The sequence below is a fragment of the Pundamilia nyererei genome, unplaced genomic scaffold, assembly GCF_000239375.1.
Source record: "Pundamilia nyererei isolate P.nyererei 1_Seehausen unplaced genomic scaffold, PunNye1.0 scaffold00142, whole genome shotgun sequence".
In the NCBI taxonomy this organism is placed as follows: domain Eukaryota; kingdom Metazoa; phylum Chordata; class Actinopteri; order Cichliformes; family Cichlidae; genus Pundamilia; species Pundamilia nyererei.
The window spans coordinates 1,543,894-1,571,589 of record NW_005187543.1 but is presented as its reverse complement, the minus strand read 5'-3'; the positions used below and the strand labels follow the sequence as shown (position 1 = coordinate 1,571,589).

The window sequence follows — 27,696 nt, the reverse complement described above, 5'->3', positions numbered from 1 at the left end:
ATCAAAACAAGCTGCTGATTATTTCACATTTTACTTGTGAGCAACGGCACATTTAAATCTTACAAATATAGTTATTTGGCTTATATCGTGATAGATATCGTTATCGCCTGAAATGAAAAAAACATATCGTGATATGAAAAAATCTCATATCGCCCAGCTCTATCTGAGACCCTTGTTTTTTTCATTCAAACACTGAGGTTTTATAACATTTTTGCTTTTAGTGCACTCAGTTTTTTGGAAACAAGCTTATTTCTGCCAAAATTAAAAGATATTTGTTTTCCGTCAGGCTTGCTTCAAAAAAATGAGAAGTATTATAGGAGCAGCCTTTGATGATGACCCTATCAAACTTGGCCTTACTCCTTACTGTGCAAAGTTATTTACTGCTTACTGTGGAAGTCCCGTCCAAAATAAACAGCAAAAGCAGATCCTGGTCTGAACTTGTACGTCGCTATGGGCAAATGTCTTAACAGTTAAAGCTCTTAATGATATATTTTCTTTCCTGTTGTAGTCGTGCACTTTAACTGAACTTTGAAGTAAAGAATTTGATTCGATCAAGTTCAAATGGTAAGCTACTGGAAAGTGCTTATGCTTACTTACTTAATTATAATCGCTTGACTGCTAAATCAAATTTATCTGATTAGACATATTGATAAATAAAAGAGTAGCCACTGCGTGGAGGTAAGTATTTCTGTCTGCCGCTCTGAATCCTAATGCTGTGGCAGGCTGCGGCTCATCTCCTCATGGGCATGCAGCATAGGAAAAGCTGGTACTTCACAGTTTGCCTTTGTGGTTGACTAAAATGCTGCTATGTGACCAAGCTGGCTTTCATGGCACATTAACCTCTGTGACATTTAAGCCACATTGTGCACATGTATAAAGATGACGAGGGTTTGTAAACTGCAGCGTATACAGCCACACCATCTACACAAAGAATTGCATTAGCAGAATTAGCTCTATCAGGCTTTTTACATCTTAAAAGGCTCTTTTAGCAAATGTATTTTGCATATTTGCATTTATGCTGATCACAGTTCTTTTTATATTGTAAAAAAAACTTTTCAGTTGTTAAACTCTTTGTAACACTGCAAGAAAAGTGCTACATAAATATTCACATTTCTTTTATGTCTGTTGTTATACTCTGCCTAATTTCATGCAAGGTATAAAAATGTTTCCAAAAATATAATGAACACTTTTCTCGTCTTAACACCCCCCATCGGTTTTCATCTAACCATTAACCATTTTACAAAAAACAGCGACCACTACTGCCATTACAGAGATAAGAGTATTAAGATAAACTGCTAGTGTTTCAGCCCACAGATATCTGATGTTTTCATCTTTTTGATATTTTTCTTCTCTCCAATGGAGCGTAAGTAGAGTGACTAATAGGTCGCTTGTATCACCATTGTTAGTCTTGTTTCCACTGCACTTTTTGTCACGTTTTGTTGAAACTTCTGTCTCTGCAAATTCGCTCGCAAATTTCGAGTGTTGTGGTTTGAGAGCCCAAAACAGTAAGATGTGAATGGAGAGAGAATGAGGTGGACGAGGCACAGACGCGAGTGTTTACAACCTCTTCTTTCTATTCATGTCCAAACAAAGTGTGTGAGACAGTGCAGCGCTGCCAGTACAGTAGTTCACTGGTGAACAGGCCTCATCCAGTGTGGTCCCGATAACCATCTCACACTGTACCACCCCAAGGGTAGCGCTCTGCTCCTCAGATATTTTGTTTTATAAACATCAGAGAGCCTCCCCTCCCCGCCTCAGGGAGACTGAGACCGGTAACAACAAAAGACAGCAGACGAGGTCAGCCAGAGCGAGAAACACTAACAGAGAATATGAATGAATGAACATGAATACAAACAAGTAGTAGAGAGACAAAGAAAGGATTCGTGTGAGCCACTTTCAGCCCTCAACTTAAATAAGAAGTATCAGATGATTTTTGGACGTATTTTAAGGACCGGTCACAGTTGCATCCATTTCTGTGTATACACACTTTAAACAAACATGCCACATAGAAAGTGCACCAGCTTGTAGTGACAAGTTAAAATGTAGCATCTTGCATGAAAGAAATGACAACAATTTGAACATGCTCGCAGAAAGAGAGGCACAGCCAGAAATGGAGAAAGGTGATATCCCGAGTCTGTCTGTTCACGAGACCACCCAGCATCAGCAGAGTCTGCACCTTCTCATTCAAACGCCAGCACACACGCATAGATCACTTGCTCAACATACGGTAGGACAACAGTGTTTCTCACAAGATTTGCATCTAACAGCCTGAGGGGCTCTTATTTGAACATAAAATGACTCAAAATGGTTCAAATCTAATGAGGCCCGTTAATCTTTACCTGTTTGTTTTCACTCAGATCAACCGCACTGATCTTCATTCTATAAAAGCAATATTAATCTCCATTAGCTAAATTGCATTTCAGCAAAAAACAAGCAGGTTACACGCGAGTACCGGGAGATATTCTGCAGACAATCCACAGAGGACATACCATCTGTGGGACCCACAGGGAACCTGTAAACTCCTGAGAAATGATTCGTTCTGTGTGTGGTCAAAGAACAAATGGGAGACGTCCATTTACACTGATGACTGGAAGATGACTGGAAGAACACATCAGCGGAGAGGATGATACGTTCTTCAAGAGTCATCACCCAGTTTTAAAAAGGTGGGAAGCAGCAGAGACATCTGACTTCAGTAGGCTGTGGAAGTTAGATTAAAAGTGTTTCGGCAGAGAAAAAAACGGCATTTTTATAAATGCGTGTGTGTTTGTGTATAAGAATGAGGTTTGTGGCAAGAAAGCCCTTTGAGTGCACAGAGTAGAAAAGTGCTACATAATTTTACAATGACAAAAACAAGACTTCAGCTAGACTTCTGACATTCGTAACCTCAGCTGGACGTCATCTTTTTGGCATAAAGTGACATAATAATTCCTTTTACAAAGGTATGTGATTGGTATATGATCAGAGCTGTTCATCTGTTTGTTATTCAAAAACTAATTTCATGAAAGGTGGTGGAGTGGTGCTTGGGTGAACATCTGCATCGCTTTCATTAAGAATTTAAAAGATGGACACTGGCTTTTCCAGAGGATGTACTCTGAGTGACCTTCTAGATAAAAATTAAACACCAATAATAAACATGATATTATTCAACATGTCAACCTTACAATTCCAGTTATCTCATGTAAAGATAAATCTTATGAATTGATTAGATTGCATTGATTCAGGAGTGCACTGAATAGCTTTTCGGGTAGCCTTTTCCCTCTACCTAAGATTGTTTGCTGTTACAGTTTTGCATTACTGCCTGGGAAAGCGCAAGTTATGCTACTAATTATTTGGCATTAAAAAAAAAAAACCCACACGCACATGTTATTTCTAGTTAATACTTAGCAGTAGCATACTGTGAAATCTTGAAATATCACAGTGTAAAAGGTGCAAACGACTTGTTAAAGACTGAAAACACTGATTTTGACTTGACAAACTGTAACTTTTCCCACATCTGTTTATAGTTAAGTGGCAACACATAATGCATCTTAATCTTTAACTGGCCCTTTTTCTCAAAGGCTTGACTGAATGGCATGGAGAAAATAAGAGTCTGCACATTAGGTGAGTAGAGCCCTTAAGAAGAGAGCAAACGGTGGAAAAGGCAGAGAGGGTTGACGTAAGGGAAGGTGAGGCTGAGTCTCTGTGGCCCCTGGAGCTTGTAAAGGCTTGTTTGTACAGTGTGAGAAAAAAAAATGTAAACATGTCACTTTTCATTAGGGCCCCATTTCACCCAGAAGGAAGAGAAAGTGATGTCTCCATACCTCCTTTTAGTTAATCTTCCCCATCAGGAGCATGTAATTTGTGATTGTGGGGTTTGTCTTTGGCTTCATCTACCAAAACCACACAAAACAACAAAAGACAGTGAAAGGAGACAGAAAAAAGAGGCACGGTGGGCAACTAAGAAAAAAAAGAAAAAAGAGTAACTAACTAAGCAAAGCACAGAGCAAAGAAATAAAAAGAATCACAAGAAGTGCACAGCGAGAGGCTAATCTTACTGTAACACGCGCTCGCAAAGTCCTCTAACTCTTTACATGTGGTCCTTTTTGAATCAACCTCCTCACAACCCATATGTCCCTGCCCTCTTTGACTCATCCCTCTGTCTGTCTCTCTCGTCTCCCTCCCAGGAGGGCTCCTGACCCTGTGTGAAAGTCAGCAACACACATTCCACCACAGTCCGCCCTGCTCTGGGAAAGTCAGGCTCTGCAGCACGAGAGATGGGGAGCAAGCGGGAGGGAGGGAGGAAAAGAGGGGGTGAGAGCTTAGACACAAAGGGGAAAATAGACAGAAGAAAGGGAAACGGGGTTAAAGAAAGAGACAAGCTGCTGCTGGGGTGATGGGATTAAAGAGAAAGCAGTATTTAGGTTCAAATATATACACATTCTAGAAAGTGTTGGTCCCCCTTCCTCAGTGCTGCGTGTGGCTGCCTGCATGTAAAATGATGAGTCTCGCATTGTGACACATTCACATAGACCTAGACAGCTGCCTCCAATGGGCTGCTTGCCTGTAAAAGTGGATTCCTGTATCTCTCTTCCTTTTCCTCTTCCTCCTCCATCTCTCCATCCTGCTATCCCCCCCCACATTCCTCTACATATTTTGCTATTTTGTTTTTCCTCTTTGGGATGTACAAAGTCTCAGATTGATGAGTCACACATGCATAGTTGTGTCTTTTGCATTTCCTGCGCAAATTGGCTTCTGAAAGACTTTAGACTTAGAGCAGCACTGCGATAATAGACAAGATAATGTGAGGTGTATGTCAAATATATACAGTGCAGTCTATATGTACAGGTCTATATTTTCAAAGTATTACCAATAAATTCCATGCAATTTAAAAAATTCCAGTTTAATTTCTGTGTTTTGTGCAGCATATATGCATTGGATGTGATGAGCTCAAACTGATTGACATCAGGAGCCTCACACCAAACTAGATTCACAGGATGCAACATAAAAGTGGTTGAGTCTGTTGAAACCCTCTATAAAAATCACCAAGATGCCAATTTTCAAAGACCTAATAGTATGACCTCTTTATTTGATAAAATACAGGTTAACAGTAGCAATACGGAATTTGTGCGGGTAATTTTTGCATTACAAATTATCGATAATCCTGGCATTGTCGTACAGGACTGAGACCACTGACATTCGCTGTCAGTTATTACAAATTCCTGGAGTTCCAGAGGTCATTTACAACGTCAAAGATCTTCAGCTTTAATGTGGAGCAGCTTTTTAGCATTTATTGAAATAGGACAGTGGTGCAAAGACGGAAAAGGCAAGAGAGAGAGCAGTAGATTTGAACGTGTAACAGCCTCACAGCGTATGGGTCACCTGCACCACTTCATGAGCTATATCAGTACCCGGGGGCTGCCATTTCTTTAAACAAGACATAAAACAGTGTTTTTCCTACAAGTGAAAAGTATAAGCATCTGTGAGGAAAGTTCATAGGAAATATAAAAAGCCTTTAGTGATGCTACAACCTTATTTGGTCTGATATGACAAGTAGTTCAAGTAGTTTTAGGATTTTGAACAATGTCCTGTAAACATCGCTTGTTACAAAAGTTACATTTTGTTGCTATACTTGGAGGAAATCTAAACAGCTCTAATATCACTAGTATATTAATTTTATGCACATTTTTTGACAGCATATCCTCCCTGGTTAAGCTCTGTTAGAGCTGTAGTTCGGCTGTCTTCAGGCTTTCTTTGTATATACTAAAGTTTGAAATTCAGCAAGTGAGACTGATGTAAGCGTGACCATGAGTGCTACACTTTGCTAACCCATCTCCTTCGGAGCATTAACGGCTGACGTGCAAATTTACTGAGCTGGATAAAAGCCAAAAGAACATTTCAAATAACTGGAAAATGAATGTATATTATATGTGTTAAGAGGGGCATAGTGAGGAGCATAAAAATGCAGATAAAAAAGAAGGATGAAGAAGAGTGTTGTACTGCAGGGGCGCAGGGAATCTGTGTGAGCCAAAATAGGGATAAAGGCTGATACATCATTAACCAACCCGGATAAAGAAGTACCTCTAGCTTAGCCATTTCAATCCCCTGTAACCAGTGTACTGCTCCTATTATCGATGGACATGAAACGAGTAAGTTGGGTAAACTTAGTAAGTGACAGAAAGAATGACACTCTGAAGAAGACTGACTAACCCACGAGCAGGTCTGAAAATAAGGACACAACCACAGCAGATTGTGCGCCAACCCCCTTTAGATGCCCCTTTTGACTCGATGCTGGTGAAAGCCGAATAAGTATGGAGTTAATAAAAAGTGCGTTAGGATGACAGGCAGGGGGCCCTTCATGAAGTCACACCAGGGGCCTCGGTTCCACAAAGCCTCCAGTGTGAGGGAGCCATTCTTTGCACAGGTTCTGTGTGTTTGCAGGCTGGGGCAGGGGAGCACTGGGTACTCTGTCTGCTGGTGGCAATAAACTGGGATCAGTTGCAATGTCAGCAAACAGCCCACCAACGTCTCTGTATGATGACATTTACATCAACCCTAGTGCCCCCCTTGATGACTCTGATGACATGCACACGATTTTAGGCCCCGGTATGTCAACATCTACAGCTTACAGGAAATGTGACAGTAATAGGAAACCACTACATACACTGTAATTCTGGTGATTTTAATGCTTTTTCTAAAGCACTCAATGTGCAAAAAAATCAGCTTTATGCTCTGTGTTGGAACTAGGTTAAACTCCATCATCAAACTTGTCTCTTTCACACACAGAGACATGCTTCCAGTGCTTTGTAAAACATCATATTCTTCACAGACTTTACCTCTGTTATGATGAAGAAGTCATCACCAGGTTCTCCCTGCACCACTATCTTCTCTCCATCCTCAAACTGAACAGGCTCCAGGGCATCGGCCACAGTCAGGCGCTCCCATTTATCCAAAGATTCTGTGAAAGGACAGCAAATACAGATTACTGAAAAGACAGTCTTATTTACATTGATCAGTAGTAGATGCACATACAATGTGGATTACTGTTTCATGGCCTGTAGATAGAGGCTTCCCTTGTTCAGTAAGCTGGTAGGAACACTTATTACAATCCAGTAATTTAAGAGGAACCGTTGTATCAGCCCCTCTGTCTCCTCCCTAATTTCATGGATCTCAAACACCTTAAAACTGACTCCTAAAACTTTGTTGTACTCACTCTGGATTGTGTTGATTATACTCCAATCAAGTTCAAGTGGTGCGATCAAGTTCCTTTCCACCACTTCCGTTCTATGGTTGCAAAATATGATCTCATAGCTACAGTCTAACTTCATCAGTGAAATTATCTGAAATATAACCAAATATACTAATAAATATGATTTCGATTTAAGCAGCAATGCTTTAATAACTATTAAAATGATATATTTAAAATATTTTTTTCACTTTTATATAATTTTAAAGATCAGACAGAAGTAAAGGTCAAGATATGTGAAGGAGTTCTGCTAAAAACATTTTACAGCATCTTTCTAGGTTTGTTCTGAGCGAGTCAGATAGTCTTTACGATTATCCAACCACAGCAACAGTGACGTGGTTAGCCTGAGATATTTCTAGAAACCAAAAACACAGTCATACATCTCACTGGGAAAAATGCTTAAACCAAAGGATTTTTAGGCAATTCAGATGAAATGATACTTAAAGAAACAGGACCCGCTACTAAGTAAACATCTCCATTCAGACATTGGTTACCGAATCGGCTAATCCTTTAAAAATGGAGCAGATTATTGTTGCCTTAAAAGCAGCTACACCAACACGTGGAATGTGACTTTGCTGCAGTGAAAGCACTGCTCATCCTTAGCTTTGTCTAAAAGATTCAATGTTTTGATTTGACTCAGACATGAGTTAGAGGTGTAAAACTACAGCACTCTCTTTGTCCCTGATGTGCTCAGTAACTGATCCCAGTGTGTCTATTTGTGTGTGTGCACTTAGGATTAGTTAAGGTAAGCCTGCCGGTTTGGAGGTGTCCAGTGTCCCCCGCCAGTGGGGCCGAGGTGTCTGCTGGACCCAGATGGATGTCTTCTTTCTGGCTGTCAGTTAAAGGCAGCAGGTCCTATAGAGGTGAACCCTAACAACTAGCGCAGTAACATGATACACAAATGTGCCGACTAAAGAACCTACATTTCATGCTTCACAGAACTTGCAACCACTTGGAGCACCATGCTACACACATACATGGTAGACGCGCAGGGAATTGCCCGTGGATATGCTAGGGCCTGTGTGTGTGTGTGTGTACGACAAACAACAGGTTGTGTTTTTTTACTCCCTTCACTCCATGACATCAAGGGCTTGTACCCAATTTCGTGGCTATCTCAAAAATCAAAGACAAACAAAAACACCCCCGCCTCCTACTCCTCCTCCAATTCAAAGGGGCCGAGCAAAGCGAATGAGGAGAGGAAAAGCAGGAGGGTGCTGTCTGAATACAGGCCTCGACAAGGCTGTCAAAAAGAGAGCTGTGAAAGAAAAGAGCTGAATGAAAAGAGAGCGGACCTCGCAAAGACATCCTCCTAAGACCAGGATTGAGTGTATGTGTTTACTCAGCCAGCTAATAACTCTGTACAGAGGGCATGGCCTTGCTTTATACACCACATACACAATCAAGTGGAAAGGGATGAGATGTCAGCTCCAATTGCAACTCGTTTTCAAAATCTGAATGAATCTCATTCGCCATCCCTGAAAACCAAATTGCCTGTGCAGGCTGGTTATCCAAATTCCAGCCGCAAAGAGAGGCTTATCTCAACTCACTATTCCTTAATTGTCCACATGGAGACATTGCACACATTGCATAGTGTGACTGGCTTTAGCATGAACAGTGTGAGAAGATTAAGACTGTACACACAGACCTCACTCAGCTATGGGCCTTGTGGTGTGACAGCGTGCGCCTGTGTTGATGTGGATTAATCTACAGTATATAAGTAACTTTCTGCACTCTCAACTCTTTGACCTGTGTAAAATGAATGCATAAATATGTATAAACACACTCATATCCTTCGGCATAGTCACAAATTGATTAACAAAGTGTAAAAGAATTCATTATAGTCACCAGTAACAACATGCTGCACGTCTTGTCTATATTATATTTAACACACAGACTTACCAAGAATGGAGACTTTGCTCAGGAACTCTTCATACATCTTTCTCTTTCTCAGTGTGCTGCCCTGTAACACACACAAAAGCAAACACATTTACCATTTAAGGAAGTTGTTGTAATACTATGGTATTAATGCACACCAATTGGTCATAAGTTTGATTTTTATCCCAAAACCAAGAGATCACTCTCATTAATCAGAAACTCTTTAAAACTTTTAATTTGTTTAATTTTTTTTCACTCCTTTATTAATGACCAAAGTTAAAAGCACAGCAACTTTGCTTCGACAAAGTTTTTCAACTGTGAAAAATGTATTTCTTTGGGGTGCAAATATCGGAAAGAGCCTGAAAATCTGCACCTTTTAACATAGAGCATCCAAAGGGTTGCATGTTTCTCATTCCACAGCCAACCTTTAAAAAAAAAACTCCAAATATTACATATGAATACTGCCAAAATATTAAAACATGAATACACATTTCTTTTTTTAAATCTGTGATGAATAGATGACAGTTCATGGAGTCATGGTTATGCAGGTGTATGTAATGTGTTTCTGATACGTGTATGTCTGTGTGTGTGTGTGTGTGTGTGTGTGGCCCACCCCACCCACCAGGCAGGGGACTTTCCCCCATTCTGCCTCTGCCATGAAAATCAGGTGCTTCCTGACAAGTCTAGACCCAGAGGACCCCTTCCCTCGCTGCATTTCTCCTTCACTGCACAGAACCACTCAGAGGGAGTGGGAGCATGAAGAGAGTAAAAGCGAGTGAGGAGAGACGATCTTGTCCGCCCTGCCTTTGCATATGGAAATGATATATTGAGGCTTGGGGTGTCTTTAGTGCATAAGTGCCTGAGACCCGCTGCTGCCTCTAATTTCATATAATTTCACATTTTGTCTTAAAAGGGGAGAAAATGTTCCCAAGTGAGCCAATGTCAAAGTCAGAATCGTAAACAACTTGATTAAAGGAATTCTAGCCTGCGCTGCCTCCCTCCTGGATAAATGATTTGAGTTGTGTGTCTGTGTGCATGTGTGTCGTCAGTGTGTGCAGGCAGAGCGTGCAGTCTGTTTTTAGTTCTGCCACTTATGTTTTGCTGCCGTCTCCGCAGAGATGAAACTTGCTCGTTAAGCAAGCAAATACAAACAGTAACGCATGTACGCTCTACCTCTAACACACACCGCACACACGCACACTCCAGCTTACACAGAGATGTTAAGTTGGTCTTCAGATTTGAATGTCTCCCCATAGAGCTAATCAGACAGCCTTGCAAGGCTTAAAGGCTTAACATGTGTACATGAAATTACATTACAATACAGTAGATGTGATTTATACGAGTGCAGTAGGAACCTATGGGTGGGCCGGAGTAACATCGCAGGGTTTCAAAGAGGCTCGCTGCGGTGGAAGGAATGAAAATGATGCGTTTCCAAATTTCTATTTCTAAAATTTCAAGTTGTCAGTTATTTTGTTGGTGAACATCTTTTTTCTCTTTGTCTTCTGTTTTATCTTGTCTACTTGGGAGGGCCTGAGCACATGTTTCATGTATAAAACTCTTCTGCTCCTGTTGGCCCCAGTGTTCACTCCTCCTGTGGCTAAAAGATGAACCAGCCTCTGTGTCTGTTCAGTCTTTGAGGGAGAGTCATCAAAGACTTGAGGTGTGGCGTGAAGCCAGACTAAACCAACTGTACCTTACACCCCATCTCCATCACCTTCATCTCTGTCCAATGTGGAAAAACATACACCACCAACCCGCCATGCACACATCCCCTCTCATTTCTCTGTATAATTTCTCCTTGTTTCCTTTCGTCTCATGTTCTGTTTGTTGACGGTTGTCTGTCGGTTTGTTAACGGCTTTGTCTGTAGCTATGTGTGTTTAAATACCAAGATGACACAACAAGGAAGGTATTGTATAAATGGCAGTAACACAATAGAAACAGTGTGGTTATCACAGGGAATGGCATTACACTGTTTACTCAATGTACACCCTGATAAGGAAGCTGGTAGGGTGGGTGGTGTAGTGAGAGGCTCTTTGGCTCTACATGATAAAATCATGGCCGTACTATAAACAAACTGTGATATAATGACTTGTGCGCGTGTCATTATTTTCCACTGGGCATGGTGTAAGGAGAAATATCTACAAGTAAATTCATCAAAGGCACCTATAAATAATTTCTGCTCATCTTAAAGGTTTTATATGAAATATATGAAGTATATAAGAAGTAAGAAGAAGCACTTTTTAGAGAACTAAAATAGTAAATTATCAAAGTTCTGAGATTTAAAGTATCTTTTTTTTAACCAAATAGTTCTTCAAAAATATTAAATTTATTCCTGATTGATCCATTTACCATTTTAAAGGTCTAAGTGACTTGGATGATCAACTGGTTACAAAATTTACATTTCTGGTGGATCACTAACTGGGGAGGAGACTGCGCACGATGCAGTTTAAAAATCACATAAATGTGGCTTGATTGGTTTTGAATTTCACTTTGATCCGTTGAAATTAATATTCAGTTTAAGGATCAAATATAGACGGTTATTCAAAAACCTAATGCAGTTAGAGCCACTTAAGTGCAAAAAAGTCAGAAATGGCATAAAAAGCAGGAGCTGAGATTTAGGTGGGTTGCAAAGTGATTTGCAGTGTTCAGTAACTTCTAGCATGCTGTGTGCAGGATGAAGAAGCTAAACATGAGATCTGCCTAACTGAAAGCATAGATGGGTATCAGCTGAGTGGGCTGGCACTGAGATTACCTGGTATTCCATGGCCTGCAACATGCAACTGCATGCAACATGCAACTGTTGCTATAATTGTTCAAAATAATGTGTCTTGAAATGGAATGAACTAGTGACTGTAAATGTAAATTATGTGTAATTTAAATTACACATAATCATTTTTAAGATTTGGAGACACAGCAGACTCGGGACAGGAAAGCAGATGTGAGAACAATGAACCTGATGGCAGTGGCAATGCACCTTATGAGCTTCCAGCTAACTAGCTGCAGACACAGGCGCTCAGCATATTTTTCGCTGGGAAACACACCACACACACACACATTTACACTCAGAGAGAAAGCTCACTCGTTGGCCTAAGTCCTTGCCAGAATACCACACTTTGTAAAAACAGCTTTACAAATCATTGACAGCAATAATTAACTACAGGTTCACATAATTGAATTCTGTTTCACCCCGTCTCCCCTCCTGCAGCTGCTGCTGGAAGCAACGAAGGAATGAAATGTGTAAGACAAGGAGAATCCTCTCAAAGAAAGGTTACCAGGGCGGACTGTGCCCTTAGTTTAACTATGCGCTTAAGAGGTGACATGAGTGCTGTGTAGGTCAATGCCAACTTTACTCTGAGCTGAAAGGTCCGAAAACAAACCTGCTTCAATCTCTGCTGGTTTTACACTGAACTGAACTTTCAGTTGGCCAAGGCTTAAATGCAAGAGGTAGTTTGAAAAGTTAAATGGGAACTCTCTAATTTATTCGGAATATGGTATTAGGAACATTTGAGGAAGTGTTTAGCTGGGCACAGACACACACATGGACAATATTTAGTCATTCTAATAACAACCAATCTGTGCGCGTGTGTACTTATGAGCAAAGATGAGGGCAAGGGCACAGTTCCTTGTGTTTCCAGTTTAAACATTTCGACATTCCTGCTAGATAAGCTCCCAGAGTGGGAAGTGCAAGAGGAGGCATTAATATTGACTTTTTTTACTCCTCTTCTCACTCCCTCCCCTCATTTGGCTTTCTTCATCTAAGAAGAGATGTAGACGCATTAAAATGGGAGGATACACTCCTCTGTGTGTTAAAGCGTATTTAGAGTATAAAAAAGAAAGCAAATGTTTTAAGTGCTTAAGGAGCCTTAAGTGGTTGACTGGGAGGAAATACTGCAAGCAAAGGACTGTGATTGATGACCGTAGAGAGCCTACTAATGGGATGTAGATATTATTTGTCTACAGTGTCATAGTGTGGAGTTGTTTTAATGTTTAATATTTTCAAATATACCATAAAATTATGATAGCATATCTTTTCCAATTCATGGGTTAAATATATTTAAATACCTACCTACCTACAAATAACAAGCTCTACAGACCTAGAACCCATTTGGTTATTTGTCTACTACTGTTAAAATGCCCAAAACGGAGTAATAGCATTCCTCTTTAATTATATAATACAGAAATTTCCATAGTGCTCAAATGCATACATTTATAGGTAGCCAGTATATCTATTTTAGTAATCAAGAGAGTAACACGTAAAGAAGAAGAAACTTTTGGCTGCTCCCTTATACAAAAGGGGGTCACCCTATCAGCTGCATATGTTTGATTTGGCAGAGTTTTTGCACTGGCTAGCCGGCCTAACCACAACCCTTAAGGGCTGTGTGATCAAACCAAGTGTCTTTAGCTTGTTAGTCAAATGTGTAAAGCATTACACTATGAAGAACCACAGCAAGCACTTTGTGTCCCAAAACTGTCATACTGTAATTTCACTCACAAGAAAGAAGATATTCAGTTCTCCAACCTGTTTCTTTGCCGCTTATCTAACTAGGGGAAGAAGGAGAGCTGAAGCCTATCCCAGCTGATGTAGAGCAAGAGGCAGTGCACAGCCAAGGCAGATCCGACTCCATCACAGGGAAACGCAAAGAAAGACAGACAACCGTACATTCGCACATCTACATCTACAGCTAATCTACAATCATCAGCAGGTTGGAAGCTTTTCTGAACCTACACCACCACAGTACAGCCACGGAAAAAAATATACAGCTGTACTGATGTGTGCACAGTGGAAGCAATTTACCCATCAAGTTTTGCAATGTATGGTTGCTACAAACCAGCCTCTTGCATATTGTTACCATGGAGTTTACAGAAATACTGAGAGTCATCATGACGAAGTTCATACCATGAGGATGCGTCGGTAGCTGTCTCTGTCGATGCCCCACAGTTTCAGGTCTGTTTTGGCCTTGACGGTGGCAGCTCTAGGAGTCCCGTAGATGAGGGCCAGCTCTCCAAAACTACCTCCTTCTCCGATACTGGTCACCCACTCACCATTCACATACACCTGCAGACAGAACAAAAGCAAAATTTATAAAGAGGGTCATATATAAGATGAGATGCTTCTGAAGAATACAAACATTTTCTGGGTACAGCTGTTTTGAGGTAGGAATTTAAAACTTTCTGCTATTTCAGCTACCCATCCAAAGACACTTTATCCAACACTTGGCCCACCATTCCCCCATCCCCCTTCAGTTTCCGGGCTGTTTGATTTTCTCACTAGGCTTGTCCCTAAGTATTTGATCCCCACTAAGCCCTCAGATGAGACCCTCTAAAATGCCCTCTATCCCTACCATCTCTCCATCAATCCCTTTTATTTTCTTTGTCTTGTCTTGTTAAGAGTCATCCCTGTGATTTGGAAGTGATGGGAGGTCGGAAAGCTGTGTGGATTTGTTCGGGCTGTGTGTCATCTGAAACACACATTCTCATGATGCTTCATCACTTACATGTGCAGGAACACACATGCACAGCTCTACTGAGATCAACCACTGTAGCTCTACAGACAATGCAACCTCAGTGAGACTCATTCAGGCTGTCTCTAGGGCTGTTACGGTTTCAGCTGTCGACACACTATCCACTATCTTGTTGACTTAATAACACAGAGAGAGGCAGAGGGAAGCAGGGTTTATTCCTCTCTGGTGGTTGTTGTGAATTGCCAGAATTGTTGCAGGCCATTATTCATGCTCTGAGTAGACCACAGGGGACTCATCCTTCACTATACAGTGGCAGGGCTTCAAAGAGATGCAGAGTGCTGACTTTGGTTACGTCAAGCCTAGAAGAGCAATTAAATGAACGCTGAGAAAGAGTTACATCAGAGCATACAGGTAGCATACAGGCTTTTTAACAGTCCAGTCCTCAGGTATCTCCTGACCTATGAGTCACTGTTTCATCCTCACTTTTGTACATGTGGTGTCATAAAGTTTCATGAACACTCTGTTGCAAATCCTGGATAGACAGAGCTGCTTTAATACTTGAACGGGAGCAAGAGTGAAGTTACTCCCAGTCGGGGCTGAGATGACAGAACAGAAAAGTCTTGATTAACATGCTGTATGCTGTCTCTCACAATAAGTGAATTTTCAAGAGCAAATCGCATGTGCCTGTGAATAATTAAAGAACCAATGAATCAAATTTACTGGAAGGGTTAGATGAGTCATGAGTTTGTTTCTCTGCACAAGCCTGCTGCCCATACAGGTAGGTGCAGCAAAAAATCTGCATCTGTTTGGCATGATGTAATTAATTTCATTGCCAAATCCACTATAAAAAATAAAATAAGCTTTCCTTTAAAATGACTGTTAAGGTAAGTAATTTCAACGATTACCCAAATAATTGTGATTAAACAACTATCAATATTTAATTATAGCTACCATTTCTTTGCCCTGATAAGATCATCTTACATTTTGGCATGAAAGCTGTAATTTCTTTAGCGGTGCACGCATATAAATACAGGCCGTAAGTGAGCAGATTTGAGTGCAGACATGGAGGGGTGTTTACAGTAGTGGCAGTGGTTGTCAGCGTTCAGGCAGTTTATGGGATGCTGGCAGATTTACACCCCAGCTTAATGAGAGACATCTCCACACTTTAATAACCTCGGCACTGATCTTGAAGCAGTTTAGCGCCTGGGCTTTGGCTGGGAGGCAGCAGCTGTCTGTAGAGATAGAGGGGTGGATGGCACGATGGTGATGAGGTGAAGGCGACACAAATGAACACTAGGTTTGGACAGGGGTGAGGTTGAGGGTAGGAGTGCAGGGTGACAGGGTCCTGGCTTTTGGAGCGTGTGGTGTCAGTCCAGAGGAGACGACCTCCGGCAGAACAAAAAAAGATGCACAGACTGAGCAGATGCAGATGTGGACTTAGATCAGATCAGAATTAAGAAATTTTGAGAAGAGGGAACTTTATAAGATTAAACAGGCAAACTTTGTCTTGATTGTTGTAGACAGATTTTTGAGTTTTTCCAGATATTACCAACTATCTTTGCATCTAACGTGAATATAATCTTGAACTACATAAACAACCATGGATCCTTACTCTTACACAGGAATCTAAAAATAGCCCCGCAACTTATCAAATGATATTTGACAATTCACTTTCTGAGGGTTCATTGCTACACCATCTTTCTATCAAGGCACCATCTCACTACTCCTACACTTACTTCTTCCTGCTCAGGTGGGTCAAACTTCAGCCAAGCTTGCCAACCTGCTTCTCTCCTCTTGCCCACTGTCTCTGTGCTCACTGTTGTAAGCTGATAAGGTCACTTCCTGTTTAACTAGCTTCTGTTTTATCTCCCTCCATTTAACTCTATCGCTCTGTGTCAGGCTTGCTAAGACAAAAGATCTCTCAGTTTGTGTGCCTCTCACAGCCAGTTCAAATCTATAGCAGTGCACAGATTGTCATCAGAGTGGAAGAGACCTTTGAAGAGAACAAAACATAGGGGCAATCCTACAACCTGCCCATTGTTAGAAGGAAATTTTATCTCTACGTGAGTGAAGAAGGCTGGGTTTTTCTACTGAGTCACAATCCTTCTTATAGACTACGCATGAGACAGTAAATAAAACCATACTGGAATCCCCTTTAATTTAAATATTTTGCTTTGACTCATTCAAAGTACAAGTAAGAGTGTACTCTAAATGTGCTCTGACCCACTTACGTCCACTTCGCCTTGGTCAATCACATAGAAGTTGTCTCCTTCATCACCTAGAGGGGAGAAAGGAGGAGAAACACAGGTGAGCACAGATAAGACATCAATACCTGCTAGCTTTAAACCATTTAGAAAGCTTCCTTTACTTGCTTTTTTCCCCTTTTACTTTCACCTCCTGTTTATTTCTCAAATGTGGACTTTTTAACCAGTAAAAGGTGTCCCTATAATGTTTTCTTGTAAACAAATCTAGTTATGTTCTTCACAGAATGTATCCTTGAGGCCAAACAAACACATTGCTTCATTAAAAAAAAAAAGATAAGCCTCTTAAAACTGCTTACTAGCATGCAATCTTCTCTCCATCTCTATCATCATTATCGTCCCCTGCAATTAAGTGTGACACTTCGCTTGTGAGCGTCCTTGTGCATGAACACAAATAAAGAAAAAGAGAGCATATTCATAAAAAAGTAGTGTTCAAAGAGGTTTAAAAACTCCATCAAGAACCTTTAAACTAAAATTGAAGCATTATGGGATTAAAGTATTTTTGAAGCCAATTCACACAAATAATTTGAGAAACTTTGGGGATTTGTGAATACTGGAATGTCTCTGTTTGGTTCTGGGCCCTCTCCGAAAAGCCAAAGAAACAACAACAACAAAAAAAAAAGAAACTGTTGGGTTTCTTGTCTGGATGTTATTTTTGTTCAGATCTTCATAAATTACCTACTTCAAGCTTCAGGGCACACCCAGCGTCAAAAGTGCTACTGCCTTCTCCAGAACGCATATTTCACTGGGCCCGCCAATATATTTGTGATATAAGGCTCTCACAAGCAGAAGAGTGCAACTGCAGCAGTGTTCATTACTGGTTCTTGGGTGGCTTAATAATGCAAGCTCTGAAACCAAAGTGTCTGAGCATGCATAGCTAGATCCTTCTGAAGTGTAAAGAACAGAGATCCATAGTATAGCAACCAACCACAGGCAGCAGCTTAATTTATTTAGTTCCTTATATTAAAGAATACCGCTTGTTATATTTACAAAGCTTGGAACTAAATGTGCTGTCTGGTCTGATGTTGTGTCACTGACATAAGTGTGGTGGGATTTCAAAGCGAACAATAACCCTCGAAGCGAGTCATGGGATCCGGATGGTTAATGTCCGTTAAAAGCATCTAGTCTGGAGATAAGGCTAAAAAATGGCAAGTGTTCCTTTAATTATGCTATCCATTACATAGGGTTCAGGGGAAATTATTAAAAAGGACTGACAGCCACAAACATGAGCAGCGCAAATCTCTCCCCACAACTCCAAACTGCAAATGCAAATCCATTCAGAGGTACATACAGGTAATGATGCATGAGTCCTGATGACACAAGAATGCATTTGTGTGCATTTAGCAGATACAAAGTGAGCTTGTATGTGTGTGTGTGCTTGTGTTTCTGTGTGCATGTTCACCTAAAGAGTTGAAAGGCTTAGAGCACCCCGTGAGTAAAGTTCACAGGAGTTCACACGGCTAATTAATACTGAGTGGAGGGGGCTCGTTAATCATACAGCTCTATTTGTCACACAAAACGCTCCTTGTCTATCTGAAGGTCTGTCCCAGTGGAAACCTCAGACACACACATACACATACATACACCTACTCACAACCTGCTGCAACCTGGCCCTTGGCTATCTCCCTCTGTCTGTCTCTGTCTCTCTCTTTCATCTCATCTATCGGTCTTTCAGTTCCCTCTCACTGTGTCTTTCTTTTCTCCTGCTCTTCCTGTCTTTTATCACTTTGGTGCCCAATCCTTTGTTTTGCATCATTTCCAATCCCTCTGTGAGTGCAAGCAAATATTTGACCATAATGCGCACACACAGAGACACACTCACACACACAGGCTTTGTTTCAATACAAGCTATTTTAGGTGTTATGCTGCGACTCGAAAAGGACAACGCTGGTTGCATCCTCAGTCTCTCAGGTGCTTTGTAAACACAATGTCAGCATTAAAGTAAACATGTCCATCATCAAGCTGATTTCATCTTCGAATATTTTTTCCCTCATATAAAATTAGTAGGGCACCAAGGGCAATACTGCTATTCTGCATTTTTAAAGAAAGTGATCTGGATTTGATTCTAATTTTAATGCCATCTTTCTTTGATCGACTTCTACTTTTATGCAAAGTTTCATTATAGTCTTTGCATAATCTTGCTGACAAACAGAACAAGAATCAGCGCTGAAAACATCTTATTACTATTAATTGAAACAGTTTATGTCAGGAACAGCGGATGAACTTCTCTATAAGCAATATATTACAATGAAAATAGCTCTATGCTACATTTTGCATGTTATAATACAGTAAATCACCTCCTGTTTAAATCCCACTCAAACCTTACAGTCAATAACTCCCAGCTGTGTCTAAATAGTGTGTGAGTGGTCAGTGGCGTGGTTGGTTTCTTGATGGTGTACAGTACTCCAGACGTTAGCAATGACATCAGCACTGCATATAGTGTATACCACACTCTATAGTGTATATAACAATGGACTGTCTGGGACTAGGGCCCCCAGAAAAGTTAGCTAGACTTATTATCACCAAATTAGGACTGATATACTCCTGGATGCTGTCTTAAGAGAAGGTGGGAGAGACTGAGGGAGTGTTTGTCTAACACTGACAGTTTTCCTGCACCTAGTGTCTGTATGAGTGTGTGTTTGTAAGGCATGCTCCACACATGTAAACTATGTTTTTCTGAGCAGGTGTGAACATAATATTATCTAGAACTGGGAATTTGTGTGAGAGAATGTTTGTTTTCAGTGTTTTAAATATGTGATTAAATGTGTCCACTTCTGTGTTTGATAGGAGCTTGTGTGGAGGAGCGCTGGAAAAATACAGTCTGGACCTGCTGATCTGTGTTCTGTCAAAGTCCAGGGATGCCTAGACTAAAGGTTTTGATGACTGCAGTTAGGCAGAGGAGAAAGACCTGGCATCTGGTGCAGACTGAGGGGAATGTTTGAGTGAGGCAATGAGAGGAAACAGGAGGGAATGTAGGAGTGGCAGAGGAAAAAAAAACAGGGGTTGCAGCACAATTGTAGTATTCTTTAAGATAAAGTCATCGAAGGTAATCAGTGAGAATAGCACTTTAATTGTTTCCTTTCCATTAAAGTGGCTAAGTCCATCAAGACGATGTAACTCCTGACCATGGCAGAGCATTCCAGCGTGTCAAAGATGGCTACAACCACTATGACATCACCAAATGGTTAATCTTGAAGCCTCGAGCTGAGCGTTTTGGCTGTTATAATTCTAGTGCTTTGAAACCAGATATAACAAGCAAGAGTTGAATTTGAGAGTGCAAGGTAACGCCACCCTGAAGCACAGCCTGTTCCATTATCATTTCTACTGTACTTGGGACCAGAATGAATGAAATGAACATCATTCAGTAAGACTAAGAAATACATTAGATAAGTGTTTACTAAGGTCAAAGGTCAAGTGAGCATTAAGGGTGTTCTTTCCATGGACTTCTATACAAGTGTTCTATACCACTGCTGGCCATTAGAAAGAATGTAGGCTTGAGGCACCTTTGCACTGGCTTCTCTTTTCAGACCTTTTACAGATTGTGAATAGATACACATGGTCATAATACACATTTATCAGGTATACCTGTCCATCTGCTTAGGGTGGTCTAAGACTGCAGATCTACTGGAATTTTCCTGCAGAACCATCTATGATGTGTGAGCAGCAGTTGAAAATGCCTTGCTGATGCCAGAGATTAGAGGAGAATTGCTAGACTGCTTCAAGGTGATGGGAAGGCAATGGTAACTCAAATAACCGCTCGTTACAACAAAAGTATGCAGAAGAGCCTCTATGATGGACTACAACAGCAGAGGAAACTGAGGCTACAATTACCACAGGCTCAACAAAAACAGAAGATTATAAAAAATGTTACCTGGTCTGATGACTACTGATCTCTGCTGTGACACACAGCAGCAGGGTCAGAATTTAGGGTCAGAACAGTAGCACACCTTTCAGATGTGTTGTCATGGGAGATTTTAAACATGGCTGACAATCTGCAGCAACTGTGTGATGCCATCATGTCAGTATGTCCCCAAATCTCTGAGGAATGCTTCCAGAACCTTGTTGAGAGGAGCACCTCTGAGTGCAAGTTATGACGCTAAAAACCATTTAGGTTTCAAAGTGAATCTTTTTGATTAGAATTTAAGGATTGTTTTTGTTCACCAGAGGAAAATAAACAGTAACATATTCCTGCTATAATTAAGTACGTAAACCAAGGTGGATTTTGCTCAGCAGGCTGACTTTAATCTTCATCTCAACAAATATTCATACAGACCTTGCTGGATAACTGTTTCCCCTGCAATATGGGTGACCGGGAACATGGCATCAAATATGTCACTGGAAGACAAAGAGAAAGGAAAAGAGAGAGAGTTATTAACGCATACCTGCTATTATGCTACATTATTCCACCAGTTTTCTGAATTGTTTGCTGAGTTTCATGCACAAATATACAGTAAACACAAGACTTTTTGTGTAGGACTGGCATTATGGGAAAGACAGCAGCCATCATCACTTTGCAAACTCGATCAACAGGCAGAAAAGGCCAAAGAGACAAGCATGGGAACTCTGGGTGACCCCGATACACACTCAAACACAGAGAGAGAGAGAGAGAGAGAGGGAGAAGCTTGCACAAGACACATGAATCTGAATGTGTACACAACTGATTTCTTTGTCCTCATCCATATCCAGCCACACATCCATTATTTCTACTTAGTGCCATCATAAAGAACACATTTATGCCAGTTATAACACACAGTTTAGTCCAACAAACCGACCACAGTTTATTTTATCATCAGTCTACAATATTGTACTTTTTTTCACTCTCCATTTCTGAAATTGTTCATTGCCATTGTTACTACTCTGTTACTACTGGTGTTTATTTTTGTTAAGTAGAAATACTAAACACATCAGAATATTATCATCACATATAAGAATTAAAACATTTCAGCCCCATGTGCCTCTTTACATTGGACCGGTACTGTGCGCAGGCTTAACAATGACTGTTTTGTTTCAGCCCATGATCAAAGCCCATATCTCAGAGTGTATCTTCCTTTAGAGGCACTGAGAAAACAAACAAAGTGATGGCTGTGTCTAAGCACTTAATTTCTGTTTCAGCCCACCAGGGAAAGCGCCTGTTAGACTGTTGCTAATCAGGCTGTTTAAATGCATGAAGCCGCAAAAGCTCCACTGCTGGGATGTGTTGGGACAAGAGAAAACTAAGTATCCTTCCTCTCCTCCTCTCTGCCTGCCTCACACCTTCGGGGTATATTTATCTATCTAATCAGTTGCATACCACCCCTCTCATAGAGAAACATAGGGAAAAAAAGAAAACAATAAAAGAGGGTCAGGCATATCAAAGACATACAAGACCTGCTGAGTGAATGTGGGACAAGTCAGAGCCCATTCTCAGTTATGTTTGTGTGTGTGAGCCTGTGTGTGTGTGTATGTGTCACTGAATGTGTGCACTTGAGCCAGTCTGTCTGCATCTGAGTGGAACACTGCCTATGAAAACACACAGGTTTGCGCAAAATGATGTGTGGGTGTTGAATAAGTGTGCACTCCTAACAGTGCACAAGACTACGTAGTACTTGGAAATGAAAAGGCTTACACAGCCAAACTTACAGCACACTACAAACATTTAAAAATGTTGCTTTGCATAAACTTTGCCATTTTAAGAAGAAAAAAGAAAGTAACGTAGGTCAACAGGTGTTGAGGAGAGATCTGAGGATGTTATTGAGTGGTTTGGAAGTGAATGGACCTGGCTGGTATTTGTTATGTGACACTGAATAAAAAGCAGACTTAAGAAGATGGATTTGGGCCAACTTCACCCACAGGTAGGCTCGGTGCATTGCAGCTGGCCACTGACTCACGCATACTTGAGGACAAGCAGCACACACAAGCACACATTCAAATAACACACTTACTCTTTGAAGTCTGCACGCACAACTAAAGGATGCCACACAGTTGTGCAATTTGCCCACTGATACAACAATGCAACAACATATTTTCTGATGAACACTTGCATACTGGCACTGTGACGTGACACGCTCGCTCAAACACTTTGATGATGATGATTAGTCAGTCAACATCTGCACGAGTGCCCTCAACTCTCTTTGCATCTGTGGCCACCTGTGCTTGGCGTGGACTGTGTTTATTCAGGGAGCTTTTGAGAAGTTGGTTTGAGGTTATGTGCAATTTATATTGTGTGGCTTATGAAAATAATTACTTTGGAAAATGCCAGGTTTAACAGTGTAGACCAATTTAGAGGCATTAAGTGAGAAAACATGGAGAAAGTGCTGGAAGTACTCAAAACTCAGAACTTTTTAAGTTTTGACAAAACTAGGCACATAAGTGGCATCATGGTTACATTCAGCTGTGGTGGTGGTGATGCGTTGTTGATCACACGGGGCACGGCTAAGGAGGATGGGCAAGACTGGCCCACACTGCCACAGCAAGAGGATCAAAGGCAGTAAACTTGAGTTTACCTAATTACACTTGACCGCCTCTCTCCATCCACTCAGTACATGCATCAGTGAGCGCAACAAAGATGCATATGGAGGTAATTACTTCCCCTTGTCTCTACCCGTCTCTCTTTCCCTTTCTTCGTCCATGTCGGTTCCTGCTCGGTTTTTCTCTACATCTCCCATCTCAGTTACCCCTTTCTTCCTTGTATTTCTCTTGCTGCCCCACCCATTTCCCCATCTCTCGGTCTATCACCCCCTCTCTGCATGTCTCAAATGAAGTGATTAATCTTGTCCTTTCCGCTACCTGTAGCCCCTCTGACCTTATGAAAAGGCAGAGCAACCCCACTAACAATGAGTGTGCTGTTCTGACAGAGACAGATAGAAGGAGAAAGAGGCAGAAAGAGACCCTGTAGACTGTGACGGGCCTAGGAAGCTCACCTCCACCCAATGGAGGGAGACAAAGCTTCTGTCATGGTTGAGCTATGTGGAGATTCTTCCTTAAAACACACACACATGGATAATCATTCACTCGTCCATGTGTACAGTGTTAAAACAGACCAAAAATTTCATTCATGTAAAAACCCAGATGTTAATTACGCTGGTAACACTGTCACATTAGTTTGATCTCATCTGAATTTTTACCATATGTCCAAACACACACACACACACACACACACAAGTCATGTGCAGCTGACATCACATGGATGGCACATTGCCCATATGTGTCTGTTTGTAGTGCCAGAAGCAGGTGGAGATGACACCTGTGGAATAATGTGAGCATAAAAATAAAGCAGCAGTTCAAGTTCAAAGCAGGAACCGCTAAGGCCAACAGATCAGCGCTTTTATCTAACAGCCTGCATTAAGCTGTGTTGCGCTGAATGTGAAAGGTTGCAACATGTACGCACATTGAGCATGTGAATTCATGCATGTACTGTGTACTGTACATGCAGTTGTGACAGGAAAAGCTTTTACGCTCCTTCACCCTCAGACATGCCCTCAAAAGTTCAGCAACAGCCTATTATTGTTCTCAAACACCCATAAAAATGTGGTTAGCTTGGAGGGATTCAGTCATTAATAAAATAAAATTAAGCGCTCCTTGTTGTAGCTGGACTGCTTGTTGTTCTTACAGGTTGACAATGACAGACTCCCTCTTCGCTCTCCTCTTCCCTCTTTTTTAATCTCTTCTACAGCCCAAATGTTTATTTGTTCAGCAGCAGACATCTTATCTTTACATTACTACATCAACACACTGCGCTGCCATTATACCATTAACACCAAAGGCCTCTTTAGGGGCACGGCATGCCGCCACGTCTTTGTGTTTCTTAATGGGCCGCAGAATGTTGAGTTACACAAGTCCTTAATGGGGAGCCCATCCAGTATGCTCTTTGTCTGGGTAGGAGAGGTTTTGCAATATCTGAAATAATCAACAACTCCACCACATACGGGAACTTCCCTGCTCCAAGTTGCGTCTCAGCTTGGCAGCAATGTGCCACTGGTTTGGCTGTTGCAGCGTTCATGCCGTAAGTGCTTGAAGGATTAATTTCCACTGCCACAGTTGATAGTAATTCAGACTGCTGACTCTGGCAAACCAGAACAATAGTCTTTGTTTTGCGAGTCTAATCATTTCCATTATATAAGCAATGATCTGGGGACACCAAATGTACACTGGCAATGAAAGTTAAAAAATGACTTCCTATGGTAAGACATGTTACAGCCTTTAAGATGCAAGTGAAAGCAGTGAGATGGAAATGCACCAGAGACAATGTCAACATCGTTATTCAGGTTATATGGCTGTACTGTCTGCAATTTGGCGTCCAGAACAAATTTCTTCTTCAGGGACAACAAAGTAAAGTAAATAATGTATGCTGCGTACATACTAGTCAACAGAAATTAAGCCACCAAGGGGCAGGTTGCTTAGAATAATACACACAACTGCTCTGAGTTGGCAGCTCAGCCAACAGTCAGGATGATGTGTAAAGCAGGATATTCACAAATATGATCATATGCATGTAAAATTTAAGTTTTATAAACACTATGGTAAGCTAGAAAACCGCTCTGTGAGGCTGACTAAGCATTGTGACATTTAATGTTAGGCTCACACAGCCAGCGTTCCTACCATTACCTTTGACACAATTACTTCTTTAAAAAAAAAGTACAGTTCATCTGTAATTACATCAACATGAAAGCACATTCCCTGACAACAAGCAACAGTATGAGAGAGTGAATGAGAGATAAAAAGGAAGAGATGAGGAAGGATTAATCATAAAGCAATGAAGCATTCAAGGAGAATATTTATGACATAAAAGCTCCAAGCACGCTCCCTTATTCATCACGAAGCACCACCAGCAAGTGGAAGAACCAGGTCATGCCAGCTGCTGCCAATTTCTTCACACTGGCCTTGAGACTCCTAAGGAAACTGTGTCTTATTTGATCAAAACAAACCACAGATATCTCCTCCAACCAAATCAAAAGTGTAATGAATGGCAGTACAAGAGCAGGCTAAACATACTCAAAGATTTTATTCTATTTATAGTATAAAAGTTACACTATAAGTAGTATAGTATGTAAGTGTATATTAAATTTAAAGCTATAATACTTAAACATAAAATTATATGCAATGTTGAACATTTCCACTGCAATTTTAACAATTATTTTTCAACATTTTACACCTACTGGGATGATTGGACCTGAGTACACATGGAAACCTTGCAGCACAGCACAGAGGTGGTCCCAGCCATTCATGCATGGACATAACAGGTCATGGCTAGTGGCAATGAGCACTTAGGGATGGTCAACAATGTGGGAGAGGAGGATGCCAAAGGCAGATGACAGGGGAGAGAAAACCTTCATTTCTCCATACAATTTAACAGACTAATATTTTTATTTTAAAGATCTGGTGCAGTCTCACATTCACATGGTTTGAAGACTCAGATAGCGTGCAATTTAAATAGTGGAAACCAACAGAGGCAAGGCAGTCCACTGTGTTAAACTCACACCTGGCTCCACAGGTTTACAAGGGGTGTAAACGTGAATGCATCCTGTTGCTTAAAAACGTAAACGTGTCCCAGTATGTACACACTAGAGAATCTAACCACCTAAGGGCCAGTGCATTTATGCTGGTGATCTGGTTGACCTGCAGACTTTTACTGAAATGCTGATGAAGGAAACTGTCATTTATGCACCCTGCACTGATTGGACCACCTCAGAGAAAAAAAGAAGGGGTTGAAGACAGACTGTTAAAGTCTAAGCATGTATTTAGGCTCCTAAATCCAATTTATGTGGATTTAAATGTACTCAAATGCCATGGTAAGGCAACATGATTTAAATTAGTTGTGTTTACTTTTTACTTTCAGACATGTTACACAATTTGACATTTATTGACAGTGTAGGTGAAGTACAAACTGAACATCAATGTTACTTTATAAGAGCAAAACTTTTCTGATTCTGAACTGTCAAAAACATACTCGGCTAGTGAGCAAACTACACAGAGTGTTTGACAAAGATGTGATATACAAAGTGCCATCATGCAACTGCACTGCTCATGCTTTGGATCCAATCCATTGAAAACTACATTTTTATAACAGAAGTTGTGCATTAGTCCAGTTACAGAACGAGGACACAGCAGAGGAAACTACTGTAAAATCCACCTTATACAACTTTAGACCCCAGCAGTCATTCTCCCAACTGACACAAAAAATGACAAAAGGAACAAATAAGTAAGAGCCCATGTTACTATGGTAACAGGGACAAAAAGCCAGTCTGGAGGAAAAGTCTAACAGACACAGTAGCTTTCCTTAAACCTTTGAACTTAATTGAGTCAGTCAGATAAAATATCAGGTTTAACTGAACTGGAACTGGCGCCTTAAACCCTGCCAGACTGTGGATGTCCATTTCAGATGGACCAATATGGCCTTATCACCTTCTCACATGCCTGGGACCTACAATAGCACCAGTTATTTCCTCTCACCTTATTTCTTCTTGCACAGCGATGTGAAGGTTTAGCGAGAGAAACCACAGAGTCAAGTTTCTTTATGAGTTTTGAGAAGCATCCAGCAGAAACAGGGAGTACCAGACAACTTGGGACTTCTACCAGACCAAGCTTAATCAACACCTTGTTAACACACTTGTTTTTAAATAAACATGCAAACATATACTCATATACGTGCTTACAAACCCTATTTAACGAGAATTTCCAAAGGTCTTAAGAGCTACGAGTGATAATTGTGTAAAAGTAGAGCAATCTCATTTCCCCTCCATTACTGCTGCTTCAAACGCTCTCTCTCCCAGCACGCACAGAGCAAAGGTATACACACTCGGGTTGTTATCAGGAAGGTGAGAGCCAGTGTTTCATGGCAGAGGAAGAAAGAACCAGACTTAGGAGAAAGAGTAAGAAGTTGATGGGAAGATGTGAGAA

At 41.0% G+C, this 27,696-nt stretch overlaps 1 protein-coding gene across 2 annotated transcripts in view; it reads right to left on the bottom strand.

Moving 5' to 3' along the window:
• Window positions 1-27,696, bottom strand: part of prkar1b (protein kinase, cAMP-dependent, regulatory, type I, beta) — a 69,529-nt gene that overhangs the window by 6,816 nt on the left and 35,017 nt on the right. For both annotated transcript variants that reach the window (XM_005744377.1, XM_005744378.1), the window contains 5 exons: window positions 21,095-21,156; window positions 16,792-16,838; window positions 13,996-14,154; window positions 9,122-9,182; window positions 6,813-6,934 (listed from right to left, as the gene is read on the bottom strand). In XM_005744377.1, coding sequence (XP_005744434.1) covers window positions 6,813-6,934; window positions 9,122-9,182; window positions 13,996-14,154; window positions 16,792-16,838; window positions 21,095-21,156 — 451 coding nt within the window. The remainder of the gene's footprint in view (window positions 1-6,812; window positions 6,935-9,121; window positions 9,183-13,995; window positions 14,155-16,791; window positions 16,839-21,094; window positions 21,157-27,696) is intronic.